Source organism: Lethenteron reissneri, chromosome 7 (genome assembly GCF_015708825.2).
Source record: "Lethenteron reissneri isolate LAM-NWPU_2019-01 chromosome 7, ASM1570882v1, whole genome shotgun sequence".
In the NCBI taxonomy this organism is placed as follows: domain Eukaryota; kingdom Metazoa; phylum Chordata; class Hyperoartia; order Petromyzontiformes; family Petromyzontidae; genus Lethenteron; species Lethenteron reissneri.
Genome location: NC_083785.1, coordinates 6,001,492 through 6,021,344, shown reverse-complemented (window position 1 = coordinate 6,021,344; position 19,853 = coordinate 6,001,492). Strand labels below are relative to the sequence as shown.

The 19,853-nt window shown below is 53.9% G+C and overlaps 1 protein-coding gene across 5 annotated transcripts in view; it reads left to right on the top strand.

The window, feature by feature from the left end:
- The window catches only part of LOC133356679 (electroneutral sodium bicarbonate exchanger 1-like), an 82,990-nt gene that overhangs the window by 20,512 nt on the left and 42,625 nt on the right, over positions 1–19,853 (top strand). For 2 of the 5 annotated variants that reach the window (XM_061574337.1, XM_061574349.1), the window contains exon 2: positions 16,783–16,861. In XM_061574337.1, coding sequence (XP_061430321.1) covers positions 16,783–16,861 — 79 coding nt within the window. Of the gene's footprint in view, positions 1–16,273; positions 16,445–16,779; positions 16,862–19,853 lie in introns of those variants that run through there. The other 3 variants (XM_061574329.1, XM_061574343.1, XM_061574321.1) reach the window with 2 other exon arrangements.

Here is a 19,853-nt window from a genome sequence, read left to right as displayed (position 1 = left end):
CTCTATGATATCCACTTTAATGGGGCCTCCTCTATCACTGCTGTGTGCAATTTCAGAATGGATTCTTCCTCTCATGATAACACACACGGACATCCTTTTAGTCACTCCACTGCTGGATGATGACCTCTCCATGCCGTGCAGATCGCCATGCACCGCTCTCGTCATTTTGTACCCTTTGTTGTTGTGACGTTCTGACTCCCGGCCCATACTGGACGCCTGTGACAAAGAGCTTCATAGCTCATCGGATTCGGTCAGTGCTGGTTGAGTCGGTGAGCGGTCGCCGTGCCCTCTGCTGCCCGCCTTGAAGCCCGAGAACACCACCGGGGGTAAGACTTGGGATAGAGAGAGAGAAGGGGCGGGGGGGTGACAAAACAAAATAATTTATTTTCTATTTCATAAAAAAATGTCTCGAGGCGCGAAGGGTCACGTGTCACGTGTCGAGAGCGAACGACTCGGAGCGCAGCTGCTCCCCGCGCGAGCAGGGAGCCGCTCTCGGCGTGTGAAGAGGCCCTTACCGCTCTTGATTAAAGTTTCATTTCAGACCCTTTGTTGCCACGTCGCGTGTCCGGTCGCTTGTGGTGCACTACGCCGTTGGGGGTAGGGTTGGTGGTGGTGGTGGTGGGAGGGAGGGGAGGGAGGGGACAGCCCTGCCAACTTCTTGAAAGAAAAGCCTCCAAACGACCCGCAATAAGTCACGAGGCGGCAGGTAGACAATTTACCAATTATATGTATTACTCGTGATAAAGTGTTGCCGTTTATACTCATCCCGGGCGAACTGTGACATCACAGTACCGCTAGAGATGAAAGCAGCCTTAGCATGCCTTCATCCAGCAGTGGAATGATCACGGCTGATGGCGAAGATGATGACTGTCCTGACGTGAACTTGTGCGTCTGAAGGCCACGTGTATCGCACACTGGAACACACGGCGTAGGAGGGACGAGGGCGCGCTCATTGCGCATCGTAGCGCTACGTGAGCAATAATCCGCGCGTGCATCTATTATTGATAGAAGCAAATGGGGCCCTGGCGGGGATGACAGCTCGGGGTGCCCGAGAGGGAGCGGCGCGAGCCGGGGGGGGGGGGGTGAGGAGTGGCGCGGCAAGACCCCATGCGGACGCACGGAGCGGTGGTTACAATCATGGCGATGACGACGTTGACGGTGACCACGATGGTGGATATGAGAACGATGGTGATTTATGATGACGATGATGATGTATGATGACGATGATTAGGACAATGACGTTAACGGTGATGATGATTGATGATGACGACGATTATCGGGACGATCATGATCAACAATGACAACGATGATGACGACAATGCAGATACCAAGATAATCCGCCCGCGGATAATGGCGAGCGATCTGCATTGGTGTGGTTGTCGTGCCACCGCGACGAATGAACGGGATGCCGAGGATGTTTCTGTCTCGCGCGGGCTATGAGCTTGTGAGCTGTGGCGTAGCCACCGAGCGGCGTGCAGGACGTGAGCTGGCACCGGAGCCTTGACCGTGAGTTGGCACCGGGGCCAGGGACGTGAGCTGGCACCGGGGTACAGAGAGGAGGAGGAGGGGGACATTGGACAGAGGTCTCCATTGATTCATTATACCGGCTCCCTTGGCAACCTTATGGGCAACACTCGTTATGGGCAACACTCGTTATGGGCAACACTCGTTATGGGCAACACTCGTTAAGGGTAACATCACTTAAGGGTAACACTTGGTATGGGTAACACTCCGTATGGGTAAGGGGTTTTGTGTGAGCATGACGGCAGCCCACAGTGATGGGGGTGTTCTTTGGACCAAATGTTCCATAACTGCATGGGGCCCTCGGCCTTCTGGGTCTCGTCGGCAGCCTGTGCCGTGCGTGCGGTAATGTCAACAAGAGGGTGGCGCGTGGCCCAGTGCGTAAGAATAGGTGCATAGAAAATGCAGGTGCGCGTGTACAGCAGGAGTCTAGAGCCCATGCTCACTCCACTGCTGGGTGAAGGTCTACCTACCGCTTGGCGGGCATGGGTTTGTTTTGTTTGTTTGGCCATACTTCACCATCCTGGTCAGATGACGGGAAGCCGGGTTTATAGCAGAGTGCGCGAACCACTCCCTCGCCACTCCACACATCATCATCAGCAGCAGGAGCCGTGATTAATCCACTGCTTGATGAAGACCTCCCAACCCGCCGCCACCTCCTCTCGTGAACTTGCGATGCAGCAATCCACCCAGCGCCTGCACTGATTTCGTCGCTCCATCTCCGCGGCGGACGTACAAGCCGGACGCATTCCGTCCCGCACATCACGTGCGCGCATGTGCTCGATGCTTACGTGGTGTGCGTGAGTGTGTGTGTATCGCGTTATCCGTGGCCGGGGATTCGACCGGGTGCGTGTGTTTATTCAATTCGGAAAGAGGATTTATCGCTCGTGCGTTCTACGATCGGTATCGAATGATGACGACGTCGAGACACAGATGCGCGGATAAAAATAGACACCAACATCAGGTGGCCGACAAGAGACGAGATCAGAAAAGGCGATGTGCTCGGTGATGCGAGCGGCCGGTTCGTACCATGTCGGTGCCGTCGGAGGGGTCGGACGGACCCATCCACAAAGGGTGGTGGGTGCTGAGTGGTGGTGCCCGTGTGTGTGCTGTGTGTGTGGGGACACGTGGGGAGCGGTGGTGTAACGGTTAGCGCGCTGCGCTACGAACCCGGCGACCCGAGTTCGATTTCCGCTCACGGCCAACACCCAGTGACTATTATCTGAACTGGTCTTGGGACTCCCCATAAGTCGACTCAGCCTCAAATGAGTACAGAGTTGCGATGTGTAAACATCGCCACTGGGGAGACAAATGCGGCCGGGCGTGGTGCTGGCCACCCACCCCCTCGTGTGCCGTGCCGGCCTTCGTAGGTACTGCTCGCTTAACAGCACTTGCCCCAACAGTCTGATGAGGCTATGGGGGGGGGGGAATCTTTGTCTTTGTGAGGCCTGGGTTTCATTCCTGACTCGGGTGCCTCTCGGTGTGGGGGTTTGCTCAGGGTTGTCCGGTCTCCTCCAATGCCTCAAACACAATAGTAACATTGTAACGGCGATTTTGGTATTTAAAAAATAATTACACTGACAGTGTCATCAATTGGGATCGCGCATAGCAGCAGAAACTTGGCAGGACCCTCCAAAAAAAAAGTCTTGAGACTCGGTGAGACTTTACTGGGTAAATAAGCGGAATACTAATATAATTATTGTTAAATGCCACATCTCCATCATCATCGGAAGTATCATCATCACTATCATCATCACTATCACCATCACGATGATGATTACCATCATTGTAACTAGCACCACCACTATCACCATCACAGACCCTTTCACGAAACCTCCCAGGTCACCACTGATTGGACGATGTTCACCGTTATAACATTGACGTTGATAACGAGAGGCCGGCCAATAAACTCGGTCATAGCCGGCACGGCTGCTTAGCCACCGCGAGCTTTTGCCAAAACGCACAAAAACACACGCACACACACAAACACACACACACACACGCGCACACACACACAAACACACACACACAAACACACACACACAAACACACACACACAAACACACACACACAGACACACACGCACAAACACACGCGCACACACACGCGCACACACACAAACACACACAGACACACACACACAAACACACACAGACACACACGCACAAACACACGCACAAACACACGCGCACAAACACACAAACACACACACAAACACAGACACAAACACACGCACACAAACACACACGCACAAACACACACAAACACACGCACAAACACGCACACACACGCACACAAACACACACGCACAAACACGCACACACACGCACACACACAGACACATACACACATGCACGCGAGAGGGAATATTAGAAGAAGAAGAAAAAGAATGTTTAGTTTGGGCACCAAACTCTTTGACGTAATTCGGCCTCAATTAAACCTCGCTCGGGTTGCAACGATATCGAGTTTCGCAAGGTTGGCAATTATCGCGAGAACTATTGGCTCGCCGGTGCGGCTGTTTTTAAATGTAAAAAAAGTGTGTAATCTCCCTGCGCTTCGCCGTACGTCGAGTACGAGAGAACAGTCGATTGGCTCGGGTTGGTTGTTCAACTGCGGTTCACTCGGAATCCGAATATTTATTCATCGCAGGAGGAAATCCGATGAGCCCCAAAGCTCTTTAACGCAGCCGTCGACTCAACTCTCTCTCGCAACGACCGCAGTCTGCAACTCTCTCACCGTGGGCGTCCTCAGAGGCCCAAGACTTATTGAATAACCGCAACACATACGAAACCTTGTGCCGTGCGTAATCACCACGCCGTCAATGACTCCGTGTAAGAAGAGAGCGAGAGAGAGAGAGATGGAAAATTGCAAAGCGCTAATTGAATGGGTATGAGCTATTCGCCGATGCGACGAATCTCATATTAGCCTTGAGTTTGTTATTTCGGATATTTTTGTCGCAACGGAACATCGAATGCGAAACGCAACGAGCAACGCTGATCATCGCTCGCGTAATATTCAGCGCAGCGGACGACGCGAGTAGACGCGGCGGCAGCACAGAAGTACAGTACAACACATTAAATAATAGAACACGACGTTTCGATTGCAACACAAGCAATGGAATCGTCGTATTCTATTACAAGCAACTGCTTGTGCTGCAAACGGAACGTCGTGTTCTATTATTTAATTTATTTTCTTTCTACGTGACTTTACCGAAAGAACCAAAGAGTGACTCCTGCAGTCACGAAAGCTTCAAATCAAGTTTGATGGTGATCATTTGAACAACAAGCGGCACGCGTGGTTGTTGTTGTTTAGAGATAAAGGTGAGGCTCTGTAATTGGTCGCCCACACCACAACCTGCGACAGTGGCCCCCACTACAGGAAGCTGTAGAGAGACCCTTGAGAGGGTGCTTGGCCTACTCTTCTACGCTGGCCAATATGTCTTGGAAAAACTATGATTAATAATTAATTATAGAGTTGTCTACCGCCCTGATTTTTTTTGATAGTTGGTGGATTTTAGTTTAGGGGGATGAAGTCGATTGCTCCCCACCCATCCCCTCTAGAAATCTGTCACGTAGTTTGTGGGGGGCATACCCCCCCCTACCCCCCCCCCCACCATCTCCCCCCCACCCCACGCCACGTGCTGCACCTGAGTGACTGTTGCTGGAACGCGGCGGCGGCGGATTTCCGTGATTCAGCAGAAAGCCGTCGTCAAGCAAAGCCACAGACGAGACGCGCGTGGCCCTCGCTCATCGTGGCGGGCTCGGCACGCGCGGCAGCTCGGCGGCAGCTCCCACGTTGCGTCCCCCTCACTTGAGTTGTATACACTCACGGCGTGTACGTGTACTGCTACTACAACAACGACAACAACGACAACAACAACACGGAGCTTGTGGCAGGCTAGGTGCACGTTGAGGCCACGGGATAGAGCCAGGTGCCGTGGGTTAGCTGACTGCGCCCAAAACGTTGTGATTTATTTCATTTTATACCTACGTGACTTTACCGAAAGAACCAAAGATTATGGATTCCTGCAGTCACGAAACCTTCAAATCAAGACGCATATTTCCGCGATCTAACCCAAAAAAAATTCTTATAGAGGATAACATTTTCTGACCGATTTGACCAACTATATTCGAAAAAAAGTTTTGCAGGCTGACAGGATGTCACGTCCAGAGGGAAGGACGGACGGACAGACGACGAGTCGCGTCCAAAAGGACGAGCTCTTTGTTAGTCTCTCGTTTAAATAAAAGCTCCCGACCTATTCTGTACGGCGCATTGACGAGATGCGGTGGCATTTCGACGCTGCACGTCGGTCCACACTGCAGGGTATAGACCAGCGGTGCTCAAGCTTTACTGAAGCCTGCACCCATTTGGCTCTCAATCGCTACAACATGTACAATGTTCATAAATACATAGGTTTGATGAAACAAATTTTCTTGCTGTGGATTTCACACCTGATGATGATTGCTTGTGTTGCAGTCGAAACGTCGTGAGAATTTTCATTGTTTTATATTTGTATTATTTTATTATTTCCCTTCTACGTGACTTTACCGAAAGAACCAAGAATAAAAAGTAGTTGTACTTAATATTAGTTTTCGATTATTTACCTTCTAGAAAAATCCGCCCATGTCTCGCACCCCCAGAAAGGTCATCTCACACCCCCAGTGGGTGCGTGCACACACCCCAGGTGAAGAAGAAGAAGAACCACTGGTATAGACTCTCGCACCACAGAGAGCCGCGTACTCACAACGCGATCCACAGACCAAACATGGGGAGCCATGGGGCCACACGGGGAAGTCTACGACCGACTCTCTGTGTGTGTGTGTGTGTTACGTTAACGCGCCCGCCGTCTCCGGACAGCACCGTGGCACGCGGTCGCTCCCGTGTCGAGCACTCCGCCTTGGGGAACTGAAACTCTGCCGAGCCGCGTCCAAGCATGTCCCAGCTCACACCGAGAACTTGCTGGGCCGATCGTCTACATCCTTGCCCCCCCCACACCAACCCCCCGCCCCCTTCCCCGCCTAGATAAATTCCACATTGCCATGACGGGAGGCTGCATGCCCTGAAGCCGCATGGTTAAGTGACCAATGGACCAAAGCAGTGGCAGTCGGGGGGGGGCGGAGGGGCGGGGGGCTCGTTTGCTCGGTAGGGAGGGGGCATTAGAGGAGCTGTCCAGCGTAGCGCCAGAGGCTAATTAGGGCGGTACAATAATCGGGGCTCTATTTCACATTAACCACTGCGTATGCTGTGCCAGCTATACTTAGGGGCGGTGGGGGGGCAGCCCACTCCGTCTACCCCTCCTCCTGCTGCTGCTGCGTCCCACGCGAGCCACATCTCAATGAATCACGGCGTCTCGGACGCGAGCGATGTGCCGATGCCGGTGACGCCTCGTTGCCTCGCCTCGGCCTTTCTCCTCGGCCTCTCGCCTCGGCCTCTCGCCTCGGCCTCTCGCACAGCCGCCGCCGCCGCGGTGTCAGTGTCCCGGCGAATATCGGAGACGCGCTTCCGGCACAGCGCGCTCCCGTTGTGTCGCCGCGTGTCGTGGCTCGGCACGATGTCCGACGTTTACGCTCCGCGCGCTGGGAGCGTCTCTCGTACAGGCACCGAATAAGAGCAGTGCCTGAGCAGCTGCTGGGGAGCGCTGCAGGCGGGGCTCGAGGTGCTCCCGTGTGCGCCGTGCGCTGCGGAGGCTTTGTAATCGACGACTGCGGTCGCCCTGTGGGCGACTCTTTACATCGTCCACCGTCGACGGCGGACGGGACAGCCGCATCTGCCGGGCCACGTTCTGCCCGTGACGACGTTAACGAGCGGCGAATCGAATCGGCTTCCTGAGGTCACGGGGACGGGGGGGGGGGCGAGAGCCGCTCGACATCACCGAGCGTGAAGGAAGGAAAGAAGGAAGGAAGAATCCTTCTCCCCCCTCTCTCTCTCTCCCTTTCTCTCCCCCAACTCTCCCTCTCTCTCCCTCTCTCTCTCTCCCTGCCGCCTCGGCTACGCGGCACTGCGCAGGCGCTGCCATTGGCTGCGTTTTTGCGCGTCGGCGCCGCTCACGCTGCCCGACTCGCGCCGAGCCCCGGGACGGAGCTGTGGGAAAGACTTCACCCGCGGCGCTCCGGGCCCACCCTGGGCGGCATGAGAGGCTGTCTCGTCGCATCCCGTCACTGCCTCCAGCGCAAACACTCACCCGCTCATCCCCGTACCCCCCCCCCCTCCTCACCCTCCTCGTCATCCTGCCCGCCCCGACGCCCCTTTACGACGCGCACAGACTCCGCCGAGCGTGCTGACAAATCCGGCTGTGATTGAACGGGGGGAGGGTGGAGGGGGAGAACAGCTCGAACATTTACCCATTACATAATGCATACAGCCCTGACACAGGAGCCGTAGTCTTGCATCGGGCCCATCGGTGGGAATATAACAACCACGGATTTGCGTTAAGACCCATAAGCTTTTGAATACCACTGTCATTAGTTTAATTAGCTTTGATTAGGGTCCATGTTCAATAGCGGTACGTGGTTCAGATACTCTGCCGCGTCACCCAGTTGCTGTGTGTGTCCCCCCCCCCCCCCCCCCTTGTGACAGATTGTTCGAATTGTTTCGCGAATGATTGCTTCGCTCGTTGCCTCTCCCGAGACTAAAGTCCATTATCTCCAGGGGAGATTGGTGACACCTGAAGGACCTTTGCGTTCGGTCGCTCGAGCGAAAGAGATTCGCGCCTGCGCCGTCAATCCCTTCGAGCGAGGATGGGGAACCTTGTTTCTACCAAGGGCCATTTGGATATTTATAACATCATTCGCGGGCCATACAAAATTATCAACTTAAAAATGTGACGCTTATATTTGGCCAAACATTTAATTAACTCACCCTTAATGTGATGGCTGGAACTGCTTCTCTTTGGCGAGGCGTGTGATGTTAGCTGGTATTGATGATGTTGCTACTCGCAACTGCTTTTCCAGGTTTGCTCCTAGATTTATTGAATTTCGTGTCCCGCCTGCGGTTGCCTTGGCAGGGCCACACTAAATGATTCCACGGGCCTTGTACGGCCCACGGGCCGGACGTTCCCCACCCCTGACTTAGAGTGCTGCGCATTAAACAAAACGGCAGGCGTCCCTCGGGTTGTATCCTGCGAGTGGGTCCGGCGCGATGTCCGACGTTCCGCTCGTCGAGCCGAGGGAACGCAAGAGTTTGAAAACGTCTGGACGCTGTGCCGAACAGCACGTGGCGGTACGACTCGAGAACGCACGGGCGAGCTCCCCAGCGGCGCGACCGTGAATCCTCCGCGGCTCGAGGCTGCAGCGATTGCGCCGCTGATTTGGATGTTCCCGATCAAAAATAGATCTTTCCCGAAAAAGGGCTTTTCGAGGCGAAACAGAGAACGCGCTCCGTACATGGCCTCGTGTTTTGACAGGGACACGAGGCCCTGCTCACACCGCCTGGGGATTGCGTGGGAGTGCGTGCGTGTGTGTGTTGTGTGTATGTGTGTTGTGTGTGTGTGTTGTGTGTGTGTGTGTTGTGCGTGCGTTTGTGTTGTGTGTGTGTTGTGCGTGCGTGTGTGTTGTGTGTGCGTGTGGTGCGTGCGTGTGTGTGTTGTGTGTGTGTGTTGTGCGTGCGTGTGTGTGTTGTGTGTGCGTGTGGTGCGTGCGTGTGTGTGTTGTGTGTGCGTGTGTGCATGTGCGTGTGTGTTGCGTGTGTGTGTGCATGTACGTGTGTGCGTGTGTGCGTGTGTGTGTGTGCATGTGCGTTTGTGTTGTGTGTGTGCATGTGTAGCGGTTAGCGCGCTGCGCTATGAACCCGGCGACACGGGTTCGATTTCCGCTCACGGCCAACATCAGTGACGATTATCTAAACCGGGCCCGGGCCTCCCCTCGGTCGACGCAGCATCAAATTAGTACCCGGTGCGGTGTGTAAACATTGCCACTGGGGAGACAAAGGCGGTCGGGCGTGGTACTGGCCACCCACCCCCTCGTGTACCGTTCCGGCCTTCATAGGTGCTCGCTAACAGTACTTGCCCCTACAGTCTGTTAAGGCTATATGGGGGATCTTTGATGTGTGAGACTGAACACTAAACGCACGTTCTCACATCGGCAGACGTGTCTGCGGACTTGGCGAATGCAGAACTAGCGCGCATCACGAGGGGCTGTTTCAGAGGCCGTCTTTCGCGGTCTGCTTTTCGGGAGAGACCAACGCTGTCAACCGACGTGGATTCACGCGTCTCGCTCGGAGCTCTCGGGTGCGCTGTCGGGTTGTCACCGCGTGCTGTTCGGCGTGAGGTCCGACGTTCCGCTCCACGTGCTGGGGAGCTTCTATCAGGAAATGAAATCCTAAGCAGTTGCGTGACTGAGAGGTTTTTATTTATTTATTACTTGTCAATAAACCATTGATTTGTAACGGATGGACACAGGAGGAGGTGGGGGGGGGGAGGGGGAAATCTCATGGATAAAGGAGTGTGTATGTACGTATGTGGAACTTCTTTAGCACCGTACGCAAGCAACCGTGCTAATCGGAGGCGCGTGCGTGATGGGGTAGGAGGAGGGAGAGCCGGGAAAATATCTACCGCTCGGCAGGTTGCATCACAGGAGGATGGAGATGTGGGGAGAGAAATCGTGTGCAGATGTGGCTTGTAGGAAAGTCGTGGTGGTGGTGGGGCATCTGCCGGTCATCTCAGTAATCCCATAACACCTGAGTCCGTCCCCGTAACATCCTTCCAGAAACAACGTCTTCCAAAGTGCACATAGCCTGGCACGAGCCCTGCGGAGACGTCTAGAGAATGGGGTCGGGGTGGTTTTCTTTTTTTGTAAGATGGTAGGTGTCCTGGCAAAGGAGCTTCACAGCTCATCGGATTCCTCCCGCACGAATCAATATTCTGCTTCTGTGAAACATGACGCTGTGGAGCGACGAGAAGGCCAGTGCCTTGGGGTCGGTTGGACGGCCGTGGGGTGGAGGCTGCGGTGAGAGTCGCGTGGAGCGGCGGTCTCTGTACAACGGTGCTCGCGGCCGCAGCACCCGGGGACGTTTCGCGTCTCGCTATCGGCAAGATTTACTTAACAGGGGGCCCTGCGGTAGCCTGTAACGCTACACCCCAAACGAACACATTGCATTTATTTAGCATCATCTTTCAGAGGCATTGCTTTCCCTCCCCCCCCCCCCACCAATTACTTATCGATGCGAACAACGAAATATGGCAACTGCAGAATGAGACATGCTGCTGCCACAGTTGGTGTAACGGTCACCGGCCCACTGGACTTGCTTTAGACTATAAAAACTAAATAATTCGTTTTTATTACCAGGTGAGGCCCACTGAGTTTTGCAGCTGGTCGTTGTGGAACGGCTCAGAGAGGGTTCACGATGGCCGTGTCGGCGACGCTCGTGCCGGCCCCACGCGCCGCTGATTTTGTGGGTTCGAGTCCGTGCGTTTGGCAGCGGCTCGCGATTCTAAACTCAACGAAACTATTTTTATTTTACCAGGTAAGGCCCCACTGAGCTGTGTAGCTGTTTTTCAACAGCGACTTGGCCACAGATGATACCTGAACGAAGTGGCTTATCACGTGGAAATGTTTCGCAGCCAAATTCTCGAAACGCGTGACGTTGATTAAAAAATGTGGAGGAAAGAAATAAAATGTGGAGAAATAACCAGAGGACTCGCAGACAAATCCACGCGACCGCGGGGAGAGAGAGACACGCAAACTCCAAATATACAGGGGTCGGGGTCGGGCTCGAACCCAAGACCTCCTTCCAACTAGGCGAGGTAGTTAACATCTTAACATCAAAGGTCACCGGCCCATTGAACTTGCTAATCCAGAGGTCACCGGGTTCAAGTCCCCACCGTGGCAATCACCCCGGCCTCTGTCCACCCAGAAGTATGAATGGGTAAGCTACAGGTCGCGTACGGTGGGGTAAAGTGCTGGTACAGCGTGGAAGAGGGGACCATAATAACGTAGAGAGGGGCTCTCTAGAGCTCCCTCTAGTGGAGGCCCTTCCGCCGGCAGAGGAAGTCCGCAAGAAATTGCAGGGCTGCGCCCGTACCTTTTATTCAAGGCGACGGATGGGAGATAACATCACCAATTTTTATGCAACCGTATGCTCACGGCTCTTGTGTAGAGCCCATTGTGGACACACCTGTCTGCAGGTAGCCATGCCCATTCGCTGGAGGAGTGGAGAAGAGTTCAAGTTTCACGCGTGTTTATTTGAGGCGTCGCCCTCGGGAAATCTTTGGAGTGGGAAGGGAGGGAAGTGGGAATTGTTGATTCTGGCAATTTCCAATGGAAGGTCACGATTTGATTCAATAACCTACTCCATTACTATGGTGGTAGTCGTGCTGCTGCTGCTGCTGCGTGGAGAATCCGCCGTGGCTGCATGCTTACTGCGATCCGGTCACACGCACAGCGGCAGCGGGCAAGCGATCATCGCCAACAACATCGTCATCACAGGCCATGATCAATACACCACTCAACACGACATCTCAACACACCACTCAACACGACATCTCAACACACCACTCGACACACCACTCACTACACCACTCACTACACCACTCCACACCCCACTCAACACACCACTCACTAAACCACTCACCACACCACTCACTACACCACACAACACGACATCTCACTACACCACTTACTACACCACTCAACACACCACTCAACACATCTCACTACACCACTCAACACATCTCACTACACCACTCAACACTCCACACACCACTCAACACGACATCTCAACACACCACTCAACACACCACTCACTACACCACTCACCACACCACTCAACACCCCACTCACTACACCACTCAACACTCCACACACCACTCAACACACCACTCAACACACCACTCAACATGACATCTCAACACACCACTCAACACACCACTTACTACACCACTCAACACCCCACTCAACACACCACTCAACACTACATCTCAACACACCATTCACTAAACCACTCACCACACCACTCACTACACCACACAACACGACATCTCACTACACCACTTACTACACCATCCACTACACTACTCATCACGACATCTCACCACACCACTCAACACACCACTCACCACACCACTCACTAAACCACTCAATACACCACTCACCACGCCACTCACCACACCACTCAACACGCCACTCACCACGCCACTCACCACACCACTCAACACACCACTCACCACACCACTCACCACACCACTCACCACACCACTCACCACACCACTCCACATGCCGTCGCGCTCTCTCGTGGTGGTCACGTGAGCCATTCAGCTCCTGGACACGAGCTGAGCTCTTGGATCCGTCCAGGACCTGGGTTCGATTCCCGACTCGGACGCCTTTCCACGTGAAGTGTGTGCCTGCGTGTGTGTGCCTGTGTGTGCCTGTGTGTGTGTGCCTGTGTGTGTGCGTGTGTGTGTGTGTGTGCCTGCGTGTGTATGTTCTCTCGCCCTCTCCTCCTGATCTGGATGGGTTTCCCCCGGGTTCTCCGGTTTCATCCCATAGCAAAAAAAAAGTACAATGTCACTGTCATTGGCCCAAATATCCCAACCCCGTGGACGTTAAAGATGTCATTCAATGAGAGCAGGCCATCGTTTGCCGGCATCATGGTCCAGAATCAGAATATGCATTTATACTGGAAGAATCCGATAAGCTATAAAGCGTTTTTCTTCACAGATGTCCAGAAACTATTTTCAGATGTCCAAATGTGGCAGGCTTCAAAAATACCCGCAGATTACTCGACTGGGATCGCGCGCACAGCGGCAACATCGCCGCCCCCCCCCCCCACCGCACCCCCTCGACTGCAAAGACGCGGCAGAACCCTCCTAAAGAACGAGTCTCGACACTCGGCGCTCCTCTCTCCTGCTGTGCACGCGGGCGGAGTCGAGACTCAACAACACCGCCACGGGAGTGCGTGCGGGCGAGGGGGCGAGGGGGCGTCAACGCGACACACGAGTTGGTTGTTTGCGCTGCGAGAGATCAGCGATAAATCTTTACCGTCTTGTTAGTGCAGCCGGTTAGAAATACCCGACCCTCGGGGGGGACGTGTGGGTGGGGGGGCTTGTGGGTGGGGGGGGGCTTGTGGGTGGGGGGGCGTGGGAGTGGGGGTGGGCCGTGGGGGTGGGCCGTGGGGGTGGGCCGTGGGGGTGGGGGGGGGCGTGCGAGTGGGGGGTGTGGGGGGGGGCACGTGCTCACAGCGGCTCTTGTTAATTTTCTGTGACGGTGGGGGGCCGAGCGAGATGATGGCGGTGGTAACGAACCGCGCCCATTCCGTTTTGAAGGTCACGGTGGGGATGTTTCTATCTTGGTCGCGAGCGCCCTCCGCTCGCTGACGCGGATTCCGCACGGCTTACGGCTGCTTTGTCAAATCCCTAAAAAGGAATAAAATATCTATATACCCACTGGACCCACAGGGTTTACATTCGATCCATAGACTTACATCGGACTGACAGAATTACGTAGAACCCATAGACTTAGGTAGGACCCATCAACTTACCTAGGAAAATGTTGACTTATATAGGACCACATAGACTTCCATAGGACCCAGACACTTACAAAGTGAAATATTGACTTACAACGAATCATATCGACTTACATAGAACCCAGACACTTAAAATGCACTGCCAAACTCGCGTAGGTCTCAGACTTTTCTAGGACCACGTAGGCGTACGTAGAACAGCCTTACACGATGCTACGGACCTACATAGCAATCGTAGTCTCTGTCAGTCTGTCTCGGGTCACTGGGGTTCAAAGCGCAGTGCTCGCTAACCACTCATCCAAGACCCACGACCTTTATATTCCGAATGGCATCATTCACTCTTAAATCCGAGTTGCATTGCAAAACGACGAGCATCACTCATCGAAACACAACCAAAAAAAATCCGGTTCATCTCGCGTTGTTTTTTCTTCCAGACAGCCCACGAAGTGTTAGCGAATCCCATTGATTTATCGCAAGCATCTTTGGACGCCGCTCGCTGTCGGCGGAGCGAAACCGCATTAGCGGTGCGCAGAGCGTCCCCGCTGGAACAGCCCGGGCTGGTAATGTCCTCCACTCGTTGTGGGGGCTCTAGATGATGGGACCGCGCGATATGAAGCACCTCATGATCACCACTTCTCTCCGCGTCTCTCGCTCTCTCGGTGGGTGAGTGGGGAGGGGGCTCCGTGCGGCGAGATGCGCGCTGTTACTGACATCAGTCTCAGAATGAGAATCGGGACTTCAATTCCCGTCGGCTCGAGGCCGTGGTGCTAAAAATCTTTTGCTCAAGGGCAACTCGGGCTGGCAGACAACATAAAAGCATTCCACAATTACAGATTTACAACAACAACAATCATTGGATGATAATAGCAATTACGTTGTAAAATGACTTTCACACTTAAAATGTACTGACTTTAATAATAGAGTCAGTTGAAATGAGGACAGAGATGGCAGAATGGAGATGCCAGGAGACGAAACGAGGTGGTTCACTCAGTGCTGTTGATGAATTCAATGATGTTGATACATTCAGCGCTATTGATCTAAATTATGCGTGGAATCTGTGAATTGACAATCAGACGTAGATGTTTAGGATTGTCCGATGGCAATAAAAACAACAACAGGTCAGATAAATAGATAGCAGATCCAGTGGACACTCTCCTTGTGAATGAGAAGAGCCTTACAGTGAAATGTCTTCTCAAGTTGCGCCGTTAGCAGCAGAAGCAGCGCTTTGATTTCTCGCTGAATATTTTTTTGTTATTTCTCTCCGCGTCGTTGCTACGTCTGGACTGGCGCTGGCTCGGTGGCACGCAACACTTGGTTACGTACGGTGTGAAAGAAGTTTAACAAACGTGCAACGTGGTGTGCCGAGTGCGGCCTCTTTGTCCCCCTGGTCTTCGGTCGACTTTAAGAGGTGGCACGTGGCTTCTGGCAGCCACACCGCCACACGCAGTGGGAGAGATATGATGGATGTGATGAGTGTTGGAAAGGTTCTGCACAAGACCCAGCTGAAATGAAACCCTGGTTGTCTGTAATGGGTTCAGTGCTGTCACCAGAAGCCGCTACATTCACTTAAATGTGTTCATTTTAAAAAAGAGCGTCGATTATTGTTGAATTGCAAAGCTGAATCGTGACTGCCCCATTGCACAGAGAGCCTTGGAAGGTTTCCCGCTCGACCCACGCGAGAGACCCGGCTGGAATGAAACTCTGGTTCGCACCTCTGGTTCGAAAGAGGGACAGAATTAATGAATTAATTAATTGGTGTGGAAGGAGGGGAGGAGAGCGGCCCGTGGAGACATGGACCCCCCCCCCCCCTGCCCACCGTTCCGAACGCTAATCCGCGCCGACTCGGAACATCATGTTCCCGCACTCCATCGCGAGAAGCGGTCCCTCCAAGCAGCAGCAGCAGCAGCGAGCAACATTCGCTCCTCCGGGGCTGCACGCGCCACAGAGACGGTGACATTCACGCCGCCCGGCTCTCAAGAGACACCCTCCTCCTCCTCCATGCGACAGCGTCGAGGGGCTGCGGCGTGGGCCGGACGTGGCCCCCCCTCCACTGGCTCGGCTGTAGCCTTGACCGAGTAGCCGAGTTCCATTTGTAAGCGTCAGCATCGGGCGAGGTATGGTCGAGGAGTTTGGGGAGACACTCTCGTTACCGCCTTGTTCAGATCGCGTGTCCCCTGCAGGCCAGAAGACTGAAAACTACGACTCATTTTACTTGACCACGTAAGGCCCACAGAAGTGATGTGGCCACAAATGAGCTCAACGAAGTGGCTCATCGCGTGGAAATGTGCAGCAAACCACACAATTAAAACGCGTGATGTCGATTCTAAATGTGGAGGGGACAACGGGAGGACCCGGAAAAAAATCCACGCGACCACGGGGAGAGCGACACGCAAACTCCGAATACACAGCAGCAGCAGCAGCAGGCGTCAGGGTCGGGATCGAGCCCACGACCTCCTGTACACCAGGCGAGGTAGTTAACATCACTGCCGTGGCGCCCCGAAGTGGGGTGTCTGTGTGCTCGTGTGTTGCGGGGAGCCAGCAGCCACGTGGTTAGCGCGCTGCGCTCTGCACCCGGCGACCCGAGTTCGATTCCAGCTCACGGCCAACATCGATGACGAATATATAACCCGCTGTTTCGACTCGGCGAGATCGACAACAGCACGGGGGAGACAAAGGCGGCGGGCGCCGTGTTTGGCCACACCGCGCCCCGGACTTCGAAGCTTCTCGCTCACGGCGCTTTGCTCGTCAGTGCGGGGGGGGGGGATGTGGATCTTTGTCTTCTTTGTGTGTCCGCGTGTGTCTCAGAAGCCGGAGGAGGAGGCGGTGGTCGACAGGGGCGGCACTCGCTCCGTCCTCACCACCAACTTTGAGAAGGAGGAGCTCGAAGGTGAGCACGTCGCCGCGTCCACTCACTCACTTACTCACGCACGCACGCACTCACGAACTCACGCACTCACGCACTACGCACTCACTCACGCACTCACTCACGCACGCACTCACGAACTCACTCACTCCATCACTCACTCACGCACTCACTCACGGGCTCACTTACTCACGGACTCACTCACGCACTCACTCACTCACGCACTCACTCACTCACTCGCGGACTCACTCACGCACTCACTCACGCACTCACTCACCCACTCACTTACTCACTTCATCACTCCGCACTCACTCACGGACTCACTCACGCACGCACTCACGCAGTCACTCACGGACTCACTCACGCACTCACTCACGCGCTCACGCACTCACGCACTCACTCACTCACGCGCTCACGCACTCACTCACGCGCTCACTCACTCACGCACTCACTCGCTCACGCGCTCACTCACTACGCACTCACTCACTCGCTCACGCACTCACTCACTCACGCGCTCACTCACTACGCACTCACTCGCTCACGTACTCACTCGCTCACGCGCTCACTCACTACGCACTCACTCGCTCACGCACTCACTCGCTCACGCGCTCACTCACACACGCACTCACGCACTCACTAAACGCACTCACACATTCACTCACTGACGCACGCACTCACGCACTCCCTCACTCCATCACTCACTCACGCACTCACTCACTCACTACGCACTCACTCACGCACTCACTCACGCACTCCCTCACTCCATCACTCCATTACTCACTCACGCACTCACTACGCACTCACTCAGTCACGCACTCACTCACTACGCACTCACTTTGCATGCGGTGCGTTTGAGACCGGACTCGGTTGGTCCATTCGCTTCCCGGGGCGGGCGGGCAGGGTTGTGGGCGGGGTTGTGGGCGGGGGGGGTCACGCACTGACGGGGAGCGAGACGTGAAAGCTGAAACTATTACCCCCCACACACCCACACACACCGCAATGGTTTCATCCCAAACGCGTACGAATCGCTTCTCAAAATCGTCCTGACGGCACGGCCCATCGCTCCATCCTACCAATGTTTACATGTGATCCAGCCCCCTCCAATCTGCTGAATTGATTATAATGATCCAGGTAGGGGAGGGAGGGGGCTGAGGAAGCTCAGCTCCCTCCAGACCCCTCCCCCTGATACCCACCCCCTCCCCCCAGACGCGACGTTGGCTGAGCTGTTAGGAGAATTGAGAGGCGCTGTGCATTACGCGCGAGTGTAACGTGAGTGTTTGATGAGTGACTGTGCTCTGACAGGCGATGACTTTACCGCTCCTCCTGTGTCGGGCTAAGCGGCTTCCCTACACTCCCCTCCCGCTGTCGCTGCTGCTGCTGCTGAAGGCAACTTGCATAGCGCGCCGTCCAGTGCGCTCGCGTTATCGTCACAAGGTGCCGTTCGAACGAACGTAACAATCTCAAACGGCGCAATTGACAGGCGTTCAAAACAATGGGTGAAGGCGCAGCCCTGCAATTGCTCGCTCGCGCCACCGCCAACGGGAAAGGTCTCAGCCCGAGGTCGCCGTGGAGAGCCCCTCTCCAGAGGGTATTTGGCCTGCTCTTCCACGCTGGGTTGTGCGTCTTGGAAGCGGTCGGAGTACCCACGCTTTACCCCAGCTATCGGCTCACTACGGTGTTACCATTTCTACCGCTGGCTGTACACAGAGGGCACCCCATTGCTGCAATTGCCGCACCGCGACTTGAAGATATTTCAGCGGTAGTTCTGTGATGTCCGATTCCGTGGGCCACCCTCCAACAAGAAGAGTTAATCATTCTCTGCGAGAGTTCAGAATGGAATGCCGACAACACAATCGGGAATGAAAGTGATGATACATTGATACATAATTAGAGTTAAATAAAACATTAAGGGGATGGTTCGTGCGGTGTTGCCGAATTTGTCAAATTTTTGCAAGAATAAAAAATGTTCACGATTCCATCACTGGCAACGGAGTGGCAGGCAGATGTGAGGCGCTCCAGCTGATGTGTCGAGTGTGAATGTGGCAAAGACATCACCGCACAGAGATTATTAATAAACACAAGATAAGCATAACGGATAAGGAAGAGTTACACACTCTAGTCGTCTTGTGTGCTACATAACTGTTTAATCGAGCCTCCAATGTACGAAAACTGCGCGCTCGTGACAGTGTATAAGAGTTGCGCGTTCATAAGCAGGACTACGATAGGAATCTTGCCATACAGTGCATAGCTATGAAGAAGGTGCATTGCCAGAAACGTCACCTATTAAATATTTTTTACTTTAAGGCCACAGTGTTATTGACGAATGTGTTGGCTGTGCTCATGTCCTCAAACGCTAAGGAGTGTTTTCTTTGCACACCTGGTAAGAAACTGGATAAAACCCCATTCACGGGCCACTTTCCTGCCGGCAGTGACACAAGCGGGCAATTGCAGGGATGCGCCTTTACCCTACCTGGAACCCGCTGGAGACAGCTCGGCAGTTCCTAGATTGGGGTTACTTGGGGTCAGCCAGAGACTCGGCTCGCGCGTGATTAGGGAATGGGTTCAGGTAAATAAGGTCACGAAAGGTCGCTTGTGGAATTTACATAATTAAAAGAAGATTAGGCCACCGCACGCTCGCGAGAGAGAAACAATTTTACGTTGAATATGAATCAATTTTGCATCAACGTTCATAAATAATAAACCTTCTTATTCTCATTTTGGCCGGCGATTTAAGAACGCAAGCTCATAAGCCGCTGAATTCACGATTATCGTACAAATGTGACAATCATGCTGATGTCGAGTAAAGCTACATTTTTTCCCAGGTTTTTTTTTCATTACACATTATTAAATAGTTCACTGGTGTTAATTCTCATGATTGCGAAAAGTGAGATTTGTCGAACAAAGCCAATGATACAGCACCCTGTCCCGCAGCGACAGTCAAATCTGATTATGGTCATTTCATGGGAAGTGGGAACGCCGATTGACGTTGTCCATTGTGCCGTTTGCACTTTAAACC